Source organism: Nomascus leucogenys, chromosome 15, assembly GCF_006542625.1.
Source record: "Nomascus leucogenys isolate Asia chromosome 15, Asia_NLE_v1, whole genome shotgun sequence".
In the NCBI taxonomy this organism is placed as follows: Eukaryota; Metazoa; Chordata; class Mammalia; order Primates; family Hylobatidae; genus Nomascus; species Nomascus leucogenys.
In genome coordinates, this window is record NC_044395.1 from 16,467,172 (window position 1) to 16,488,635 (window position 21,464).

The 21,464-nt window shown below is 45.4% G+C and overlaps 1 protein-coding gene across 1 annotated transcript; it reads right to left on the reverse strand.

Annotated features, from left to right (window-relative positions):
- Positions 1–7,348: 7,348 nt before the first annotated feature.
- On the reverse strand, positions 7,349–18,753 carry CD3E (CD3e molecule). The gene is made up of 9 exons (XM_003253227.3): positions 18,707–18,753; positions 18,482–18,589; positions 16,188–16,208; positions 15,055–15,069; positions 11,325–11,342; positions 10,656–10,877; positions 9,648–9,815; positions 9,029–9,075; positions 7,349–8,058 (listed from the first exon to the last, which is right to left on the reverse strand). Exons 2-9 carry the CDS (start codon positions 18,528–18,530, stop codon positions 8,002–8,004), a joined length of 597 nt encoding a protein of 198 aa, XP_003253275.1. The 5' UTR covers positions 18,531–18,589; positions 18,707–18,753; the 3' UTR covers positions 7,349–8,001.
- Positions 18,754–21,464: the final 2,711 nt, after the last annotated feature.

Sequence of the window (21,464 nt, forward strand, 5' to 3'; positions counted from 1 at the left end):
TTAGTTCATGTCAACATTTATTGAGGATATATTATGAACTAGGCTCTGAACTATGTAGGAGCTGGTATATCAAAGAAAAATACAGATTCTGTCCTCATATCTAGTAGTGAAAAAATTCATCCATCCATCATCTATTCATCCATTCATCTACCCATCATCCATCCATCCATTCATTCACCCATCCACCCATCCATTTGTCATGCATCCTTTCATTAAACATACAGATACATCTAATATGATGGCAGGAATATGACAGAGTTATAGAGTTATGAGTTGTTTGGTACCAAGGAGTAGCGGCTTTTAGCCTCATCTGGGAGGGATTTTGAAAGCTTCCTGGAGAAAATCATCATCTGTTTAGTTTTGATGCATGAATAGAAGTCATGTGAGAAGTGGAGGCAAGGTGAGTCATGCCGCAGCTCGAGGCCTGGATCCACAACATCACCCATGGATCAGGGATTGGCTGGCCACTTGAGGCCTTCTAGACTTTGTCTAGGAATGAGCTCAACGTCTCCCAGGCCCGGTGCCATGCGCTGCCCTTCACCAAGGTCTTCGCCACCTGCTGCCCTTCGCATGTGCAGGAGGTGTGTGGTGGCGCGCTGCAGCTGCAGGGCTACCGGCCCGTGTACTCTGAGAACCAGCAGCGCAACCTCGCCCTGGATCTGGTGCTGTCACAAGGCCCAAACCACTTCAGCTGGGCGGCATCTGACTTCACGAACTCTGGGACTTAGAGGAGGCCCCAAGTTGTGGTCCCCAGGCCCAGGAGGCGACTGCATGGTGGAGAGGGAGCTGGGGTGCACAGGGAAGCAGGCCCCTACTATTAACCAGGAGTTTGGGGTCCTCCCCTGAAGTAGGCAAGAACTGCGCTTTTCTTTCTCTCCTGATTCTTGGTTTTCCTTTGAGTCATCTGGAGCTGCCTTCTCATCAGGTGCACTCGTCATGGGAAGCAACTCTTGCCCCCACCTCCTCTGGGCACAGGGAGTAAGTTCTGCTAAATTAAATGTGTTCCAGGCTGGGCGTGGTGGCTCACGCCTGTAATCCCAGCACTTTGGGAGGCTGAGGTGGGCAGATCATCTGAGGTCGGGAGTTCGAGACCAGCCTGGCCAACATGGTGAAACCCCGTCTCTAGTGAAAATACAAAAATTAGCTGTGCATGGTGGGGGGTGCCTGTAGTCCTAGCTACTTGGGAGGCTGAGGGGGGAGAATCACTTGAACCCAGGAGGTGGAGGTTGCAGTGAGCCGAGACTGTGCCACTGCACTCCTCCAGCCTAGGTGACAGAGCATGACCCCGTCCAAAAAAAAAAAAAAAAATTAAATTTGTTCCAAAATGCTGCGATTTAGTGAACTGCAACCTCCTTTTTTCTCTTCTTCTTCTTCTTCTTTTTTTTTTTTTATTATGTGATTCCATTTATTTAAAGCTGAAAAACCAGAAAAACTAGTCTGTGGTGATAGAGGTCAGAATAGGGGATACTTTGTAGGGAGGATTTGACTGGGATGTAACCTCATTTAATATGTAAACAAACTACAACCTGACCTGAGAGTGTATTTTTGTAAGAAGAAAGGAAGTCTCCTCCAATCATAGCAGCCAGCTTTCAGCCAGGGGCCGACTGCAGACTGATCAGATGTGTCTAAATTAGGCAAAGGCTGACCTGCAACCGATCAGGCTATATCCAATGCCACTTCCGTTTTCTGTTTATAAACACTGCTTGTCCACTGTTGCTGGGTGGAGGTCTCTGAGACCTCTCTAATATAGCTCTCTCATTTAATGGAGTGAGTTTAAATCAGGTCTTTTTGTAGTGAACTGTAGCCCTAATCGCTATCATCTCCTGAACCAAGACTGACCAGCTGGACTCAAATGCTACTGAACTATCTTTATTGCATGGACTTTGAGTTGTTTGATTTTGACTAGTTTTTTGTGGAAACTCCTGATAAGGAGTGTACTTCAGTTTCTTGGCATTGTCTACTCATAGCCATCATATGGCTGGCCGGGCACAGTTGCTCATGCCTGTAATTCCAGCACTTTGGGAGGCCGAGGCAGGCAGATCACTTGAGGACAAGAGTTCAAGATCAGATTGGCCAACATGGTGAAACCCCATCTCTACTAAAAATACAAAAATTAGCCAGTTTTGGTGGCGGGTGCCTGTAATCCCAGCTACTTAGGAGGTTGAGGCAGGAGAATTGCTTGAACCCAGGAGGTGGAGGTTGCAGGGAGCCAAGATTGTGCCACTGCACTCCAGCCTGGGTGACAGAGCGAGACTCCATCTTAAAAAAAAAAAAAACAATAATTGTCTCTTTGATGTGTTGCTTCCCCTGGGAAGTCTTAAGTGCTTCTGTGCAGCCATTCTTTATACATCAACTGGTCTATTAGGGTTAGAATAACAAAAACATGGAGAAAGCATAAAGATTCATCCAACTAAGGTGAAGTTGTGAATTGTGAATTCAATATTGAAACAAAACAAGTCCGTTATGATGGTGACAGAAAATGGAGTCAGGGGCCAAGGTTTTGGTCAATCTCTCAAAATTGAGACTCTGACCAGAAGGCAGAAATGTTTAAATTAAATTTGGCCCAAAGCTGCTGGCATATCTGTTGAACTGCAACCTAACTTAGTATTTAAGTAAACTGCCTCCCAACGGAGACTATATTCTTATAACAAATAGTTGAATCTCAGCAAGTCACAGCTGCTGTGCTTTAACCAGTCACAGGCTGCCAACTGATCAGACCGTGTCCATATAAGGCAAATGCTGAGCTGTACCCCATCAAACTGTTTCCGTGTGTTACTTCCAATAAATTCGGCCTCCCCATGTTGCTGGGTGGAGCACTCTGAACCTTTACTGGTTCCGAGTGCTGCGTAAAGGTTCAGAGTGCTGCCCGATTCATAAATTTTCTTTGCTCAAATAAAGTCTGCTTGACTAAAAAAAAGAAAAAGAAAAAGAAAAGAAAAGTGGAGGCAAGGAAAGAACAGTCTAGGCAGAGAAGAAAGCATGAGCAAAGACAGGGGAGAGACAGCACGGAGGTGGAGAGCAGGGAGAATTGCAAGAGGTTTAGTTTTACTAGAGCATGAAGTTCAAGTTGCAGAGTGTTAGAAATAAGGGAGAGATGTTAAGGTTCCAAAGGCAGAAGACCTGGAGTGTAAGGCTAAGTAGGGCGTATGGGCTTTTTCCTGTATGAGGTAATGCATCCTTGAAGAGCTTCAAGCAGGAAGTGATATGGCACACATAATTCTGGAGGCAGAAACAGAGAGAAATCAGTTTGAAGAGCTATTTAGGGAATGCCACTTGGATGTGGAAAATGAGGGTGCAGGAGGCATCCAGGCCAATTCCAGGGTTTCTGATCCAGTAGCACTGTGTAAGTGGTGGTACCCTTCACTGGGGAAGATCATGCAGGTTGAGGAGACAGTTTGAGGGACTGGGGGTGGGTGGGGGTGGAATGGTGACTTCAGTTTTGAACATCTCAAATTTGAAATGTCTGTGAAGTCGGTGGGCTCCCAAATGGATACATCCAGAATATGTCTAAAGCCTAAGAGGATATCTGATCTGGTCAGGTCTGGGGATAGAGATATGGGGAAGTAAGAAAAAAAGGTGAAGTGTGAAGGGTATTGGAATGAGAACAGAACCTCGAGGAACACCAGTGTTTAAGGAGCAGGTGGAGGAGGAATTTCAAGAGAGGTAAGGAGGGGCAGAGGATGTCATGGAAGCCAAGGAAGTGAGCAGTCAATCTTTCACATACCTCCAAGAGGTCTGCTCTTGAAAGGCTCATGGAGTGCTTCTTTGATTTGGCAAGAAGGAGGGCACTGTGATGTTTTTGAGAGTTTCTGGAGTGGTAGAGGAGGAAGCCTGACTGTAGAGGGCTGAGGATTGGAGGGAAATGAGGAAGTTGGCCTAGTAGACTTCTCTTTGGGACTTAAAAAGGCAGAGAGAGAAAGGGAGGTATCTGGGCAGGAGGCATGCAGGGTCAAGGGAGAGCTTATCTTAGCATGGGAGAGATGTGGGCATGCAGTGGAGGGGAAAGATCAAGTTAAAGGGGACAGTTGGGTAATACTGGGGAGAGGCAGAGGTGATGTCATAAGACCCTGGAGCAGAAAAAAGGGGAGGCTATCGAGGTTTTAGGTGAGTGGGAAAATTCCCATCCTTGGGGCAGGTAGGGCAGGTGAGGAAGCAGGTGAGGGAGTAGGTAAGGGGTTGGCTGCAGGCCCCGTGGGCCTGTTCTCTGTTCTCCATGAAGCTGGAGTTGCCCTCAGCTGCTCACAGTGAGGAGAGCAGGAATTGGGTGGCCTTTTGAGAGGAGCACTGAAAGTGTGGCCCAGCCACTCAGGGGAGTGGAAGAGGGAGCCAAGAAGGGACAGAGATTGTCAGCCTCCCTGCTTTGACGTGGCCAGGCACAGCCAGGAACCACAAGGTCCTAGGATGTAGTTTGGGGGACCTGCCATACTCACTGTATTTCAGCAAAGCAGAATCAGACATTTGTGGGAGAGTGTGCCAGAGGATCTGGGTTTAGGTTCCAGGGCCTTCACTTCCTTGCTGTGGTACCTTAAGGAAGTTACCTAGTATTGCTGAAAGTCAGTTTTCTCTTTTGAGAAACTGATAAAATAATACCTACTTTGCATGCTACATTAAGGAGTGAGTAAGTAAGGCACGGCTAGAACTTGAGAAAGGACCTGAGCATAGCATGTGCCCTCAAATAGCCACTTTCCTTCTTCTTTACTTAAGCCAATTTGCTTCTCTAGCGAGGAGCTGGTTGCCTGGAAGTCTTTGTTCATAAACTTCTCTGCAGTCTGGAGTGCCTTCTTCTTTTTTTTTTTTTTTTCTAAGATGGAGTCTCTCTCTGTTGCCCAGGCTGGAGTGCAGTGGCACAATCTTGGCTCACCCACACAACCCCTGCCTCCCAGGTTCAAGCGATTCTCTTGCCTCAGCCTCCCGAGTAGCTGGGACTACAGGCACATGCCACCATGCCCGGCCAATTTTTGTATTTTTAGTAGATACGAGGTTTCACTATGTTGGTCAGGCTGGTCTTGAACTCCTGACCTCATGATCCACCTGCCTGGGCCTCCCAAAGTGCTGGGATTACAGGTGTGAGCCACCATGCCTGGCCTGGAGTACCTTCTTTATCTCCAAGTTCTATTCATCCTTCCCTTCAAGGCCTAGATAAAGTCTTTCCTCCATGGAGCTTTCTCTGCCTCTGAGTACCTGCAACACTGTCTGTAACCCACGAGTGCTTAATTACATAATTTGTTCTTGTGTTGTTGTTTAACTTTTTGCATGCTTGACCTCTTTTATATAATTGCAAGCTCCTTGAAGACAAGAACTGTTTATTGATACCCTCTTAGCAGTTAGCAAAGTGCTGATAGCCACATGAGTGATTAGAAAAGCACTCATTGAAGGAATGCATAAACAATTAAATACAGAGTTTTAAGTCAGGAAAATGAGAAACTTTTTTTTTTTTTTTTGAGACGGAGTCTTGCACTGTTGCCTGGGCTGGAGTGCAATGGCACGATCTCCGCTTGCTGCAACTTCTGCCTTCTGGGTTCAAGTGATTCTCCCGCCTCAGCCTCCCAAATAGCTGGGATTATAAGCACCCACCACCATGCCTGGCTAATTTTTTGTATTTTTAGTAGAGACAGGATTTCACTATGTTGGCCAGGCTGGTCTCGAACTCCTGACCTCATGATCCACCTGCCTTGGATTCCCATAGTGCTGGGATTACAGGCGTGAGCCACTGTGCCCCACACATTCTTTTTTAAAATTTTTATTTTAAAATTTTACTTTAAGTTCTGGGATGCATATGCAGAATGCGCAGGTCTGTTACATAGGTATACATGTGCCATGGTGATCTGCTGCACCTATCAACCCATTACCTAAGTTTTAAGCCCCTCATGCGTTGGGTATTTGTCCTAATGCTCTTCCTGCCCTTGCCCCCCACACCCCCAACGGGCCCTGGTGTGTGACAATGGGGAACATTCTTTATGATCACAGTCAGTAATGAGTAGATGCTCTGACCATTAGAATTGGCTGCTAGTTCCAGCTCTGCCCCACCCCATCTGTGACTTGGGCAATGACTTGATCTCTCTGAGCCTCAGTATCCTCGTCTGTAAAATCAGGATGACATCTAACTTCTTGTGTCAACATAAAGATTAAATGAGATAATGCAGGTAAAGTGCTATGTACAATTTCTGAAGCATGTATTGAGTAAATGCTCAATACATGTTAGCTGTTATTGCCTGTATTACACTGAGCCATGCCTCCCCTTGACAGGGCACAATCAAGTATACTTGGGAGAAAGCTGCCATCCCTGGGCCAGCCTGCTGATCAGCAGCTAGTGATGGACAACATCATGGAGGTGTCATCTGAGCCTACGTGTTGATGCTTAGAGTGAAGGAAGTGACTCTTCAACAGGAACCAAAAACAAACAGAAGCTGTAGGTACAGCCCAAGGCTGAGGGGGAACAGTACGTGGAGGCTGCTGGTCACAAACGGCCTTTTTAGTGGTAGTCGCACTCATAAATCGCCCTGCTGTCAGCAGGGAGATTTCTGAGTGCAGAGAGGGAGAGAAGACAGCCCGCTGGTTTGAGCTGGATTAGGACAGTTCCTGGATGCTCCAGCCTCCTCTCTCTGCAAGCAGAGTGTGCTGTGGGAGACTGAGAACAAAGCGCTCTCACACTGGCCTCCGCCCAGCTGCCGCTGTACCTCTCCCACCCTCACTCCTAGGAGCCCCGCTTAGCAGTGCAGCCCACATCCTGCGCTGCTTAACCACAGCCCGCCTCTGGCTGCAGGCGGCTGCCTCAGGGTGGGGGTGTGCCTGCTTGAGACACCTCCCTCCTTCACTTCCCCAGCCCTGGCTCGGCAGCTTTTCCTGGCAGCTTGTGGAAACCTGTGTCCCATCCCCAAGCCCGGCTTCCACCGCCACCGTCCTCTTCCGTACCTTCATCTGTCTTTCAAGGCCTGTTTCTGTCTTGCCCATTTTCTACCAACCACTCCATCAGGGACCCATCAGTCATTCTCTGCCACCTTTGATGTTTTCCTCAGAGAGAAGTTGGTGAAACTTTCTTTCTTTCTCTCCCTCCCATCCTCTTTCTTTCTTCCCTTCCTCAATCCCTCCCTTCTTTCCCTTTCCTTTTATTTTTTCTCTCTCTTTTTCTTTTCTTTCCCCTCCCTTCACTCTCTCTCTCTCTCTTTTTTCTTATTCCCTTATGCCCTCTCTAAAGAGAGCTTCAGGTAACGGCCCTACCAGCTGTGGAAACAGAGAGTGCTCGCATCTGGGGTCATAACTGAGAATTTAGTCAAAGTTAGTGAAAGCCTGAATGGTCTTGGGAGTTAAGGCAGCCTCTGAGGGTCTCTCAGAAAACAGGGACAGCAACTCTTGCAGGCAAATACAGTTTATTTTTTTCTCTTTCAGCTGAGAGAGCAGAGCACATTTATGGAGATGCAAATGACCATCCAGTGGCCTACAGTGGAGACAGGGCGGGGGGGGGGGGTGGGTGGAGGGGGCAGGGGATTAGGGGGTTGGTGGGGAGTGTGGGGGGAGGGAGGAGCGCAGGGCTGGCTCAGGGCCAAGATCTGTGAACGGGGCAGGGCCTCTGTCAACATTTACCCTGTCCATCCCCAGAGAGGGTTGCAAAAGGGGACGGCGATAGAAAAGTAGATGGAATAGTTTGAGATGGGGGACAACTTACATGCAAGAAAAGGAGGGAACTGAACGGAGAAGTTACATCCAAGGGGAAGGGAGTGAATAGCACAAATAAATATCCTGGCAAGAGGGCAGGCCAGCTGTGAGGGTGTGACTACTGATGATGCTTCAAAGGAAGAGGAAGCAGCAATGTCTTAGAACTGGGTACCAGCAGAGAAGGCAGGAAGGAGGGAGCTGGGGATCAGGCTGGAGGGCGCGAGTTCACCATGAGGCCGAGGAACGATTCTCTCGTGGGGTCCAAGACTAGCCCAGGAAACAGGGAGTCGCAGGGGGACTGGAGAGGAGCCAGACCTGGGCCAGCGGGAGGCAGTGTTCTCCAGAGGGTCAGATGCGTCTCTGATTCAGGCCAGAATACAGGTCCCGCTGGCCTTTCCGGATGGGCTGGGGGTGAAATAGAGAGGGGGTGGTAAGTGGTGCAGGAGGAAGCACCTCCTAAGAAAGGACACTGAAGATCTAGCTTTAGTGCATGGGAAGAACTTTGGACTTGAAGTCAGGAGGCAGGCTGGAATTCTAATTTGGCACGGACGGTAGGAGACTCGAGCTGGTCACCTCCTTCCGCGAGCCTCTGCTTTCCCAGCTCAAAAATAGGAACTTAAAGACCCACCTTCCAGGGCTTCTTTCAGTGCTAAATAATTCACTTAAGCTAAAGTAAATACTATGTGCTTGGCTGGTGCTCAACAAATATTTGTTGAGTATATCCAGGTGTGATAGTGAAAATATTTAACAACTAGTAGTGCACACATACCAATCAACTAGAACAATCCTGGTGATCCTCTGCCATGCCAGGCATTAACTCTTTGTTACCCCAACTCAAGAGGCAGCCCCGTGGGGGAGGGACTGGGATGTCTGGCCGTGTGTGTGTGTGTGTGTGTGTGTGTGTGTGTGTGTGTGTGTGTAAGGGTGGGTTGGGGTGAGCAAAGTTTGGGGCTATTTTCCAATGAAGTATTTTAATATTTCAATAACTTTTATATAATATTTATACAATTTTAATATTTCAATAACTCGCTATACTGGTGCATGCTGTTGGAATATCAGCCCTGAATTTATTGTGTTAGAATTTGCATATATGATATTCTCCATGGCTGTATCCCAGACAATGAATAAGCCAGAGAAAGAGGAGTAGGTCTCCCGCAAGCTTCCACCTCTCCATGGTTGTGGAAGCCACGCAGCCTTTGAGACAGTCCTGTTTTACCATGAAGGAGGCAGAGGTGGCACATAGAGGGTCGTCATGGAAGCCCTGAGTGAGGGGCTTTGAGGCATCTGGTAGACAAAATGGGCCATCCCATCTGTTCCCTTCCCCCCTGGAGGGACATCCCCTCCAGCGTCCTGGCCCATTTCTATCCCACGTTACCTCATAGTCTGGGTTGGGAACAGGTGGTGGCCTCTCCTTGTTTTGTCCTGCGGAGGAAGGAGGGGAAATGTTTCATTCCCATGAGGGAACCAATCTTGCAGCACTGTCTGTGCCAGTGAGACCCAGATAGAGAATGGCAAACCCCACTGTTCTCTCCTCTACCACTCCCTTTTCTGTTCAGACGTCCTTTCTCTTTTTGTCCTTTCATTCGTCTCTAAGGACCCTACACTCTTCTCATCATTTTGTGACTTTCCTCAGCTCAAGATCCTCCCATTGTTTCTCTCCATGGGGGAAGGGAAAGGAAAAGGCAGGAGCTAATATATCAAAGTCTCTCTTCCCACAGCTCAGGGACGGAATCGGATGACTGCAGGCATTCACAGGCATGTGAGGAAGCCCACCACGTTCATAAACTTTTTTGCACTTTTCTAGGATGGGAAGGAGGGGAATGATGTGAGATTTGAAACCCTCTGTTGAGATCTTGTCATCGCAGTAATAGAAGCTGTGCATAGAAGCTCTAGAGAAGCTGTTCTGACCTAGCTGTGGACTTGCCACCCACCCTGGCCCAGGCTGGTCATCCCCCTTGGCAGGAATCTCCTCTGACTGGACTCCACAGCCTTACCCCTTTGCCTGCCGCCAGCACCCGCTCCTCGTGTCACAGGCTTGGCCTTGGCCTTTCTATTCTTGCTCCAGTAGTAAACCAGCAGCAGCAAGCCCAGAGTGATGCCGATGTCCACTATGACAATTGTGGCCACCGCCATCACATCCATCTCCATGCAGTTCTCACACACTGTCGGGGGTGGGGTGGGGAGAGGGGAAATCACTAAGCAAGGAAAACACAAGGCACTGGAGGTGAGGAGGGAGCTCCTGAAGGCCATTCTCCCCTTACTACTCACACGCTTGCCACGGCCAGAGCCCCCCATTCAATATGTTTAGAACAACATTGACAAGCAAAGAGTGGTGGCTGTGGGTAGAGGCACTGGAGTCAAACAGCCCTGGGTTTGAGACCCAGCTTTATTACTCACTAGCTGTGAGAAGCGTGAAATGTGTTTTCAACTCACAAGCCCTCTGTTTCCTCATCCCTTTACTCATGGGAATAAAATGGTACTTAACCCATATGGTTGTTGAGAGGATTACATGAAAAAAAATCCTTGATAAGTGTTGGGTACAGACAGTGCTTGAGACTTAATAAGAACTCAATAAATGTTAAGTATTGTTATTATTTTATTATTATACCTTAGCTTATGCCATTTTATTATAGTGGCCTTGAGTCTTTTTTGCAAACCTTTCTGAAAAATTTATCTCTGGAGGAAGCATTAGATAAACTCATGTTGGTGTGCCATGAACCTGGGTGTGATGCAGTGCAAATGACCCAGTCCTGTCTCTTAGGGAGTTGCTATTTTAGATCTTGCACAGACTGGGGTTACCCAGAAGCCTCATGCTGGTGTTCAATCTATATTCCAGAAAACACTGATGCTGTGTGGTACCAGAGAGTCCTGGGATTGAGTGTGGGGGGAAGCGCAAAGATGCCAGGGCACTGTGAGCTGGGTTAGGGGAAATCATTGAGAATGCCCTTTTGAATGGTCCTCCCTAAAGAGCCGGTGGTGCCTGTTCTGGAGACCTGGATTACCTCTTGCCCTCAGGTAGAGATAAAAGCTCGCATCTTCTGGTTTGCTCCCTCTGGGGTAGCAGACATAATAACCACTTTGCTCCATTTCTGAAAATTCCTTCAGTGACAGGTGATCATCATAATTTTTTATGATTTTATCATTGTGTTGCCATACTATTTCAGATCCAGAATACTGAGGGCATGTCACTATTACTGTGGTTCCAGAGATGGAGACTTTATATGCTGGAGAGAAAGAAGGGAAATTGGCAGAAGAAACCAGGACAATTTTAGAAAAGGCAAATTAGTGACAAAAGAACCACCCAAATGCAGGAAGTCATCTGTCATCTAGGTCTTAGATTTGCTTGTCAGAAGGGAGCTCTACTGGCTAGAGGGTGTGGAAGAGGAGATATGTGGAATGAAGGGAACTAGAGAACCTTGAAGGGAACTAGAGAACCTTTTCAGAGGTGGCTTTAGGGTTTATGCAGGGACATGGGGACTTGGGAAGGGTAAGTTGGATGTAAAGAAAAACCCACAGAAGTCCCTATTTGGAACCTTTCTAAAATGGGGTTGAGAATGCAATGCTGGGAAGATCTCAGTTCTTGGGGTTAATCTCTCTCAATCAGTTCCTTCTCATCTACCCACCAATCTGCATCCTCAGACAGGGCATGAATAAAAGACCAATAAACTCACGTGTCTGTGTCATACCACCTGAAAATGAAAAAAGGAAACAGCAGTAAGAAAATATCTTGATTTAAGTTTAAATTGTAGGTAAAATTTTTCTAGTGGAATTAGACACTGCCCACAAGACTTCCCAAAGAGGGTCTCATCCATTTAGGAGCCCCAAGTCTTGGAGGTGAGGTTCATGCTTAACCTATGAGATTTAGCTCATAGATATATTTATTAAATAGCTCATAGATGTAACTCAGATACATCGGATTCAGAATATACCAGCATGTGCTCCTAGATCCAGATCTACTGAAGCTCAGAAAGCCTTCAACTCCTAAAGCCAAAAAATTCCAGAGGTCTTCAAGCTTATCCTCTTACATTAGCCAGAACTGTATTACAGATAGATATGAATGACAAAAGAACCAACCAAATGCAGGAAGTCATCTGTCATCCAGGTCTTAGATTTGCTTGTCAGAAGGGAGCGCTACTGGCCTTCTCAGAAATAAAGCTCTCCACACCACTGAATCACTGATTCGTGGACTTACCTATTTCTTACAATTCAGAAATCCTTTCTCAGAACTGAGTCCCTCATAATAGAGAAGAAACATCTTTCTTCTTATTCCATATAATTTTCTCTCTATTTGCCTTTAAATAATGTGAAATACTCTACACGTTTTGAGGGAATGGTTCTTCCAATAAAAAGTGGATTCACTTTACATTATATCTGAGCATAATCAGCTTTCAATTATTTTTGTTAGAGGGAGGCCCATTAGTGTGGACAACTGAAATCAACTAATAAACCACTAATGCCATTCATAGGTCCAGCCACGTTTTCCACAGCAGCCATTTTTGCCCTGGGAGGTGGAGCTAGGAGTCCTTTCTTATTTCCTGGAAAACTTGTGGCTGGAACACTGGGTTCTGCTACAGCCTGGACATGATAGCTGGAAGAGTGGAGAGGCGGTGGTGCCGCTGTCAGGGACAGAGCTCTGGACTCAAGAGTCAGAAGCCCTGTGTTTGAGTCCTAGATCTGCCCTAGTCTGTGTGACCGAGGACAAGTCATTTAACTTTGCTGAGCCTCAACTTCTTTATCAGGGAAATGGAGATAAAACACCAACCTCACGAAGTTTTTGTGAAAATTAAATGGATTATGAAGGTGAAAATGAATGACACATAGCAGGTGCTCAATAAAAAGTTACTTCCTTTCCTCCTTTCCTTCTTGAGGTCTTGCTACTCCCAGAACAGAACTGAACTCTGACCCAGTTGCTCCGGCAGCCCTCTGACAAAGACTGCACAGAATGTAAACAAATCATTCTCCAGGTTTTTCTACCTGCTTATAATTGGGAGGTGAGTATAAGGACAGTAGATAGTCTATATTATTTTAATTTATAAATAATTTTTCAACACGGATGCTTCTTAGACATGTTAAATGAACTAGAAATCATAAATAAAGTACATAGACATTATACTCTGCTTGGTGTGTTTGAAAAAAATGTAAATAAAATTGCTCACAACTTTTATTGGCACAAATTCAGTAGCAGAGCTTAGACTTAACTCATGCTCACACAAGGATCTAGATGTCTATACTTAGACAGAAATGTGCTCCACATATGTTCATTGTGCACTATTCACAATAGCAAAGACATGGAATCAACCTAAATGTCTGTCAGTGGTAGACTGGATAAAAAAAAATGTGCTGCATATACACCATGGAATACTATGCAGCCATAAAAAAGAATGAGATCACGTCCTTTGCAGGAACATGGATGGGACTGGAGGCCATTATCTTTAGCAAACCAACACAGTGACAGAAAACCAAATACCACATGTTCTCATTTAGAAGTGGGAGCTAAATGATGAGAACACTTGAACACAGAGGGAAATGACACACAGTGGGACCTCTCAGAAGGTGGACAGTGGGAGGAGGGAGAGGATCAGGAAAAATAACTAATGGGTACTAGGCTTAATGCCTGGGTGATGAAATAATCTGTACAACAAACCCCCGTGACACAAGTTTACCTATATAACAAACCTGCACATGTACCCCTGAATTTAAAATGAAAGTTAAATTAAAAAAAGATATGTGTGCTCACAAAGATTTTATACATATCCAGAGACAGTATTCATAATGGTTAAGACAATGAACTTCGGTACCATATAAATCTGCATTAAAATTTTTTATTTTTAAATTTCTATTTATTAATTTTTTCAGAGACAGGGTCTTTCTCTGCCACAGAGGCTGGAGTACAGTGGCACAATCTTTGCTCAATGCAGCCTCAACCTTCTGAGCTCAAACGAGCCTCCTGCCTTGGCCTCCCAAAGTGTCGGGATTATAGGCATGAACCACGGCACTTGGCCTAAATCTGCATTTATATCTCCAGGACTGGACTGTTTATTTATTTTTGTTTATTTTGTTTATTTTTGTATTTATTTGAGCCTTTGTTTCCTTAACTGTACAGTAGGGGTGTTAGAAGAATTAAATGAGGAAATTCAAGTAAACTATTTAGAGCAATGCCTAAAACATACATGCTCAGTAAACTTTAATGCTTATCATCTATAGTCAGCACGCTTTCCATGTATTAATAGCTAAAATTCACCTACTGCCTGTTTGTTTGTTTGTTTTGAGACAGAGTCTTGCTCTGTCGCCTAGGCTGGAGTGCAATGGCACAATCTCAGCTCACTGCAACCTCCGCCTCCCAGGTTCAAGCAATTCTCCTACCTCAGCCTCCTGAGTAGCTGAGATTACAGGCACCTGCCACCACGCCTGGCTAATTTTTGTATTTTTAGCAGAGATGGAGTTTCACCATGTTGGCCAGGGCAGTCTCGAACTCCTGACCTCAGGTGATCCTCCCACCTTGGCTTCTCAAAGTGCTGGGATTACAGGTGTGAGCCACGATGCCCGGCCCTCCTACTGCCTTTTATGTCAGATAATGTTCTAAGCGCCTTAAATAAATTACTCATTTGGTCCTCATCATAACCCTACAAGTTAGGTAGCACTATTATTTCCATTGTACCATGATAATGCTATGGCACAGAAAAGTTAGGTAAATTACTCAAACACACCCAGCAAGTAGAGAGTTCAGCCAAGATTCAAACATTCTGATCTAGCTCAGTTAGACTCTTACCCTCATACTATACAGCTTTATCTCTTCTGCATAAAATATTTTTCTTCCCTAAAACATAAGCTTATCCTTTAAAATTCAGCTCAAGGATCACCTCCCCCAGGGAACCTTTCCCAATAACACTCAGTAGAGTTGACCACTCCCCTCTTTATACATCATTTTACTCTGTATCTACCCATATTATAACATGCAACTCACTATATTTTCAATTATTTGTCTCTCACACAAGACCATCAGCTTCTTGAGGGGAGGTAATTAGCAATGCGTTCATACGTTTGTTCATTTATTCATTCAGAAAATATTCATTGAGCACCTACTATGTGCCAGACACTGGGCTAGGTAAATGAGACACTGTCACTGTCTGCCTTCAAAGATTTCATGGCTTAGGCAAAAACACATGGTAGCTCCAACCCACATCCATATGTGTATGATCAGAGATGCATATATGCATAGCTATAATCTGACATGACAGCTAGCAACAAATACAGGCATGTTTCATACAGATCCCATTGAAAGATACTTGTATTTTCCCTTTAATAGTTTTAGTTCTCAGTGTTTGTTACTGTTATCGTACTCTATGAGCATTTCATTCCACATTTGAAAACTTTTGCTAGATAGAGTGGAAATCCTCTTACCCATTTCTTCATTACCTGAAAAGGAAACAGTAAGAAGCCATTAGTAATGTTTCTATCGGCAATGAAGATCAGACCCTGCTCCCGTGGGTTGGGACTCTTCCCTCAACTCTTAGGAAACAATGGATTTTCCAATACCCTCGGCTGCATATAAAAAGCTGTTTTGGGCCTTACATCTTATCTGATGACTATTTACAAAAATGGCTCCTAAGGACACTACAAATGAGGCAGCATGGCGGAATCTAGGCTGGCGTAGTGGTTGTCTTTATTTTATTTTTGAGACAGTCTCAATGTGTCGCCCAGGCTAGAGTGCAGTGGTGTGATCTTGGCTCACTACAACCTCTGCCTCCCAGGTTCAAGCGACTCTCCTGCCTCAGCCTCTCGAGTAGCTAGGACTGTAGGCGTGCACCACCATGTCTGGCTAATTTTGGTATTTTTAGTAGAGACGGGATTTCACCATGTTGGCCAGGCTGGTCTCGAACTCCTGGCCTCAAGTGATCTGCCCACCTCGGCCTCCCAAAGTACTGGGATTACAGGTGTGAGCCATGGTGTCCAGCCATGGTTACCATTAAATACAACATTGGTTCACTCAGTTTGGAAGAGTTGATTGAATAGAGGGGCTTCCAAAGTTGGAACACTCCTGACTCTACTGCTGTGGTTGAGAGAGTAAGTTCAGGCCGGGCACACTCATATGCATGTGCACTCGCATAAACACACATGTACACACATGTATTCAGAGTATTCAGACATGTGATTCTGAACACACATCCAAATGTTGCCCCAGCAGCTTATCCAGAGTAATCCTGTGCATGCATTCTGGCTACATCTCCTCTGCAGAATCTCACATCAAATATGAAATGCAAACAAATGAAAACTGTTAGTGTTTTCAACTTCATTTAAGTCTCAATTTTTCTTTTGTATAGTTAAGACTCATTATTTCCTGCCTCTGTTTCTACCCTCTTCTGGGCTAGAAATATCTCCAGACTTGCGAGGAAAGTCAAAGGGGTAGATGGCAGAAACTCCTTTTCCTGACACCTGTGGAAGTTCTGTGGTAGGCCTAGGAGAAAGCTCCACTCATAACTACAAAGAATGATGGGGAGATTTCATAAAAAAGAAAGAAAGCAAGCATATCTCACCATCTTGCCCCCAAACGCCAACTAGAAAATAAATAAGAAAAAAAAAGTGTTAGTAAATGTTGTGGGTACCTGCATTCCTAAACAGAAAAAGGGCTGTGTTGCAGTATGACCACTGGCGACATCTGATGTCCTTCCCTGTTGCTGCTGGGTCACAGCCATTTCTACACCCTAGAACAGTGGAACTTACTGCTGGTATTGACCAGGGGTTCCCAGGAAATTTGGGAGGAAATAGAGGAAGGAAGCATCTAGCATTAACTATGAGCCTACAATTTTTGACAAGCAGGAGTCAGAAAAAGTTAGGACCATTTTTTGGACGACTAAAGACATAGCAAAAGAATTTTGCCCCCAAGCCTCCATTTTGAACATTGGTCTCTGTGGAAGAAAAACACGCTCTTGGTTGGGTGTAAACACTGGGATTCTTGTTCCATCTCTGGCTCTGCTTTTCTGGTGGTTCAGTTTTTCCATTTATTTTTTGCTTGAGACACAGATGGAAATATTTGAAACCCTGATTACTCATCAACTAGGGCCTGTGCATTGAAGAGCCTGACCACATTTCCACCGGGCCCTCCAGGATGCCCTCACTCAGCAATACCCTGGATTCATTACAATGATCAATTTCCCTGGCATTGCCTGAAAGCTTTCTGAACACCTAGGCCTTTCTTTTACTGAAACCTCTACACAGCGGGAGACGGGATCCCCACTTTCCTATCCCCAGAGCAGATTGGGCACATTCCTATGATGCCAGATGTCTAGAGGTGATTGGGTCTTTGATACTCTCTCTTTTATTATTTATTTATTTATTTATTTATTTATTTATTTATTTTGAGACACTCCAGGCTGGAGTGCAGTGGCTTGATCATGGCTTATTGCAGCCTCGACCTCCTGGGCTCAAGTGATCCTTCCGCCTCAGCCTCCCAAGTAGCTGGGGCTATAGGTGTGTGCCACCTTGCCTGGCTAATTTTTAATTTTTTGCAGAGATGGGGTTTCACTATGTTGCCCAGGCTGGTCTTGAACTCCTGAGCTCAAGTGATCTTCCCACTTTGGTCTCCCAAAATGCTGGGATTACAAGTGTAAGCCACTGCACCTGGCCCTCCTCCTCCTTCTTTTTTTTAAGGAAAAGCATACTTTATAACATAGGTCTCCAAGAAAATGCCTGGCCACTCCCTGCAGGAGTCACATCCTACCCCTCACTATTGAATATGTTCCTAGGACCAGTAGCAGATTAATAAACTTGAGAGCGTACTAGTCATATGGAATCTCTGTTTCCAGTCTGGGTCTTTTGAAACAGAAGCTGCATTTTTAACAAGATCCCCAGGTGATTTGTGTGCACATTCAAGATGTGAGAAACCCAAGATGAAGCAGGAAGTGGAGACATCATGGCTGTGGCTCTGAGACGGGGGCACCAGCTGTGATAGTGTTTTCTAGGTCTTTGAAATAAAACCATCACGAGCCATTTTGCCTCATGTGGTGCAGCCATTTAGAGTACAAACAGTCCTGGTCTCACAGATTGGCTTCAGCACTTACTAACTATGTGGTTCAAAACAAGTTATTTAACTTTTTTGAGTATCAATTTCTTAATCTGTAAAGTAGAGAGGACTTATCAGTTTATATAGTCAAAATTAAAAAGAATTTTAAAAAGAGGATATAACACCTTTCTTCCTAGGTGGAAGTAGGATTAAACCAGTTAACACGTCTAAATTTTTTCTTTACACAGCGTCTGACAATAAATGGCAACTTTTTTTGGTATTATTTATCTCATATGAGATATATAAATGCTCTTGGTTATTTATCAATTCATAATCCATCTTGCTTCAAAAAAGCGAAATAAACTGAAAGTTGTTGGTCACTTGAAAAGGACTAAAAATTACGAGGCGTTTTATGGTCTCAAAGATAGTGAATTGCTATATATGCCCTGTGCAGAGTTTGGGTGCAACTATCTGGTCTCCTCAAAACAAGGAGTGGAGCTTAGCTCTTCCAGTCTCTTCTGGGTTAGTTCTGGAGGGCTGGGTAAGTTGGAATGAGCTCGTTCTTAGAGGTAGCGAGACCTCTCTGCTCACAATAGCTATGATCCCCCCAACTGCTCTTCTTTGCCTGCTCCCCGAACGCTCTCCCAGGCACCCGTGGCCTATCTTTTTCTTTAGTCCCCAGCTCTAATCCCCCACCCTAACGTAGCACAAACAGTTCCTTACATCTGGTAAATGAGGCTCCTTGGTGCCACTAGGCAGTGCCAGGTAAGGCTGGAAGCCTTCCAGCGGTCTGGAGACACACCACCCTTTCTACTCCATCCTGCTCACCTGATAAGAGGCAGAGGCCCAGAACTCTCCAGCAAGTGCCCGACTGCATCTTTCTTTCATGGGACAGTTACTTTACTAAGATGGCGGAGGCCAGCAGACTTAGTACTTCTGGAAAAAAAGCAAAACAGATGACTTTTTCAAAACATCTGCTGGAGATAAGGACGCTGGGGCCATTGTTCCCAACGCTAGGATGAAAAAGGAGGGCTTTATAAGAGAGAGACTCACCATTTTCTGAAGCAGGCACCTGAGGCTGGGAGTGGAAGAGGGTTTCTGAACCCCACACAGGAAGTAGAGGGGCCTCTGGGCCTGCGGGTTTTACCTCACTTGGAAACGTTCACGGCAGAGGCCTCCACCTGGATTGGTGGAAGAAAGCTGGGTCCCACAGCCTTCCTAGAAGGCCAAACAAGAGGACTCTGACAATACCTGGAGGGGCCATGAAAAATACATGACATTTAGCTGTCCAGACCATGTAGTAGGTTGGCACAAAAGTAACTGCAGTTTTTGCCATTAAAAGTAATGGTAATACAATATGCCTCCACATTGCGGGGTCCTCCTTCCCCTAGAAGCTCTGACAGGAAGAGGGAGATGCACCGAACATTTGCTTTCTTTATGGTGGATCTGGCATGGAGCAGCAGGGTGCAGCCATTTTATTGACAAAACTTGTTGGCTTGAAAATACATGTTGACTTAAATCCATAAGACGCCATTTTTTTTTGCCTATAATCTTTACAAAAATATTTAAAAACACGAGACTCAATGTTGAACAGGGTAAAGAGTGATAGTGTCAAAGTCTGCTGGTATGAGTGTGAATTGATGTAACCTTTCTTTATGTTTAAGCATGCGTTAATCAAATGCTTACTATATCCAAGCACCGTTCTAAGAGCTTTTCTGATATATCTTATTTAATTCTCAAAACGACCCTCTAAGGTAAGTATTATTTTTATTTCCATTTTATACTTGAGCAAACTAAGGCTCAGGCAGGTTATCTAAGTTGCAGATTACAGAGCTGAGACTCTAGAAAACATTTTGATGAAATTCACTTATTTAATACATATTTTCTATCTACTGTACTGTAATTATATGCTGGGTGCTAGTAATGCAGGAGTAACAAGGTAAATAGTCCTCTTGGATAAAAAAGGAAATGTGGAGATGAAACAGATAACTTCATAACCCATAACCATGCCCCGCATGATGGCATACACCTGTATTCCTAGCTACTCGGGAGGCTGAGGCAGGAGGATTGATTGAGCCCAGGGGTTTGAGACTGCGTGAGTGTGACTGTGCCTGTGAATAGCCACTGCACTCCAGCCTAGGCAGCATAATGAGACCCCATCTCTAAAAAACCCCCCAGATAACTTCAGGAGACTGATGCTAAGAGAGAAGACGTTCAGGTGCCGTGGGAGTAATAGAAGGGATCTAAGATAGTCTGGGGTGGGGTGGGGAAGAGAAGGTCCCCATGAGCAGGTGACATCTAAGCTGAAATTTGATGGAGGAACAGCAATGAACCAGGTGGAGTGGAAAGTGTTCCAGACAGAGGGAGCAGCATGTTTGAAGCCCAGAGATGAGGAAGAGAAATGGAAAGTCCAGAACAGCAGGTAACAGGGAGAACAAGGAGTGTAAGAAATAATATAGGAAATTCGCCAGATGTGGTACTTTGGGAAGCCAAAGCAGGCAGATTGCTTGAGGCCAGGAGTTCAAGACCAGCCTGAGCAACATGGTGAAACCCTATCTCTACAAAAAAATACAAGAATTAGCCAGGTGTGATGGTGCTCACCTGTAGTCTCAGCTACTCGGGAGGCTGAGGTGGGAAGATCACTTGAGCTCAGGAGGTCGAGGCTGCAGTCAGCGATGATTGTGCTACTATGCTCCAGCCTGGGCAATACAGCAAGACCCTGTCAAAAAAAAAAAAAAAAAAAAAGAGATAGGAAACTCAGCAGGGGCCAGATCGGAAGGGATTTGCAAGCTATGTTAGGGATTCTTGAGGATTTTCTTAGGGCTGTAGGAAGTATTCAAATAGTTTTAAAAAGGTGAGTGACAGTATCAAATTCTTATAATATTCAAACGGAAAAAGTTGGTTTTTTTTTTTTAGATGAAGTCTCACTCTGTTGCTCAGGCTGGAATGCAATCGTGTGATCTTGGCTCACTGCAACCTCTCCCTCCTGGGCTCAAGGGATCCTCCTGTCTCATCCTCCCAGGTAGCTGGAATTGCATGCGCCCGCCACCACACCCAACTAATTTTTGTATTTTTGGTAGAGACAGAGTTTCACCATGTTGCCCAGGCTGGTCTCGAACTCCTGAGCTCAAGCGATCTGCCCACCTTGGACTCCCAAAGTGCTGGGATTACAGACATGAGCCACCATGCCTGGCCGAAATGAAAAAAGTTTTAATGATGGAAGTAATACATGCATGTTAAAAACAATGCGTATAGAAGGGTTGTATAAAAATAGCCCCTGTTCTACCTTGCTTCACCCCTACACTTCTCCCTAGAGAAAACAACTTTTAAGTTTTTCAACTTTTTTTTTTTCTGGTGGTTACCTTCGTGTCTGTAAATGTGCATTGCTATCCATCGGGTTCTCTGGGAAAAAAAGACGGAGATTTGGGCAGGTGGCTCTCTGAGGAAGTACAGGAGCATCATCTCTAAGGGAGAGAGGGGCAGCATCAGGCAGAGAGAGGTGAACCGCGATGAGACATATCAGGAGCCCCAGCCAGAGCCATGGGGAGTTCTCAGCCTGGGATCACCTTCCCAAGTTATCCTGAATTATCCTGAATTGAGCAAAGGGGCCATGAAAAATACGGGTATTATGAATTGAGGGGCTGCGAAGTTGGGTGAGGCAGCTGCTTCTGCTGAAGGCAAAACCTTTGAAAGAGCTCAACTGTGAGTCCTCTGAGTACAAGAATCCCAGCAGTTGGGGGAGTGAGCCGCCCTGGAGTGGTGACCTGGGTGCAGCCACAGCATCCATGCAGTTTAACCCTTGCACTGCTTG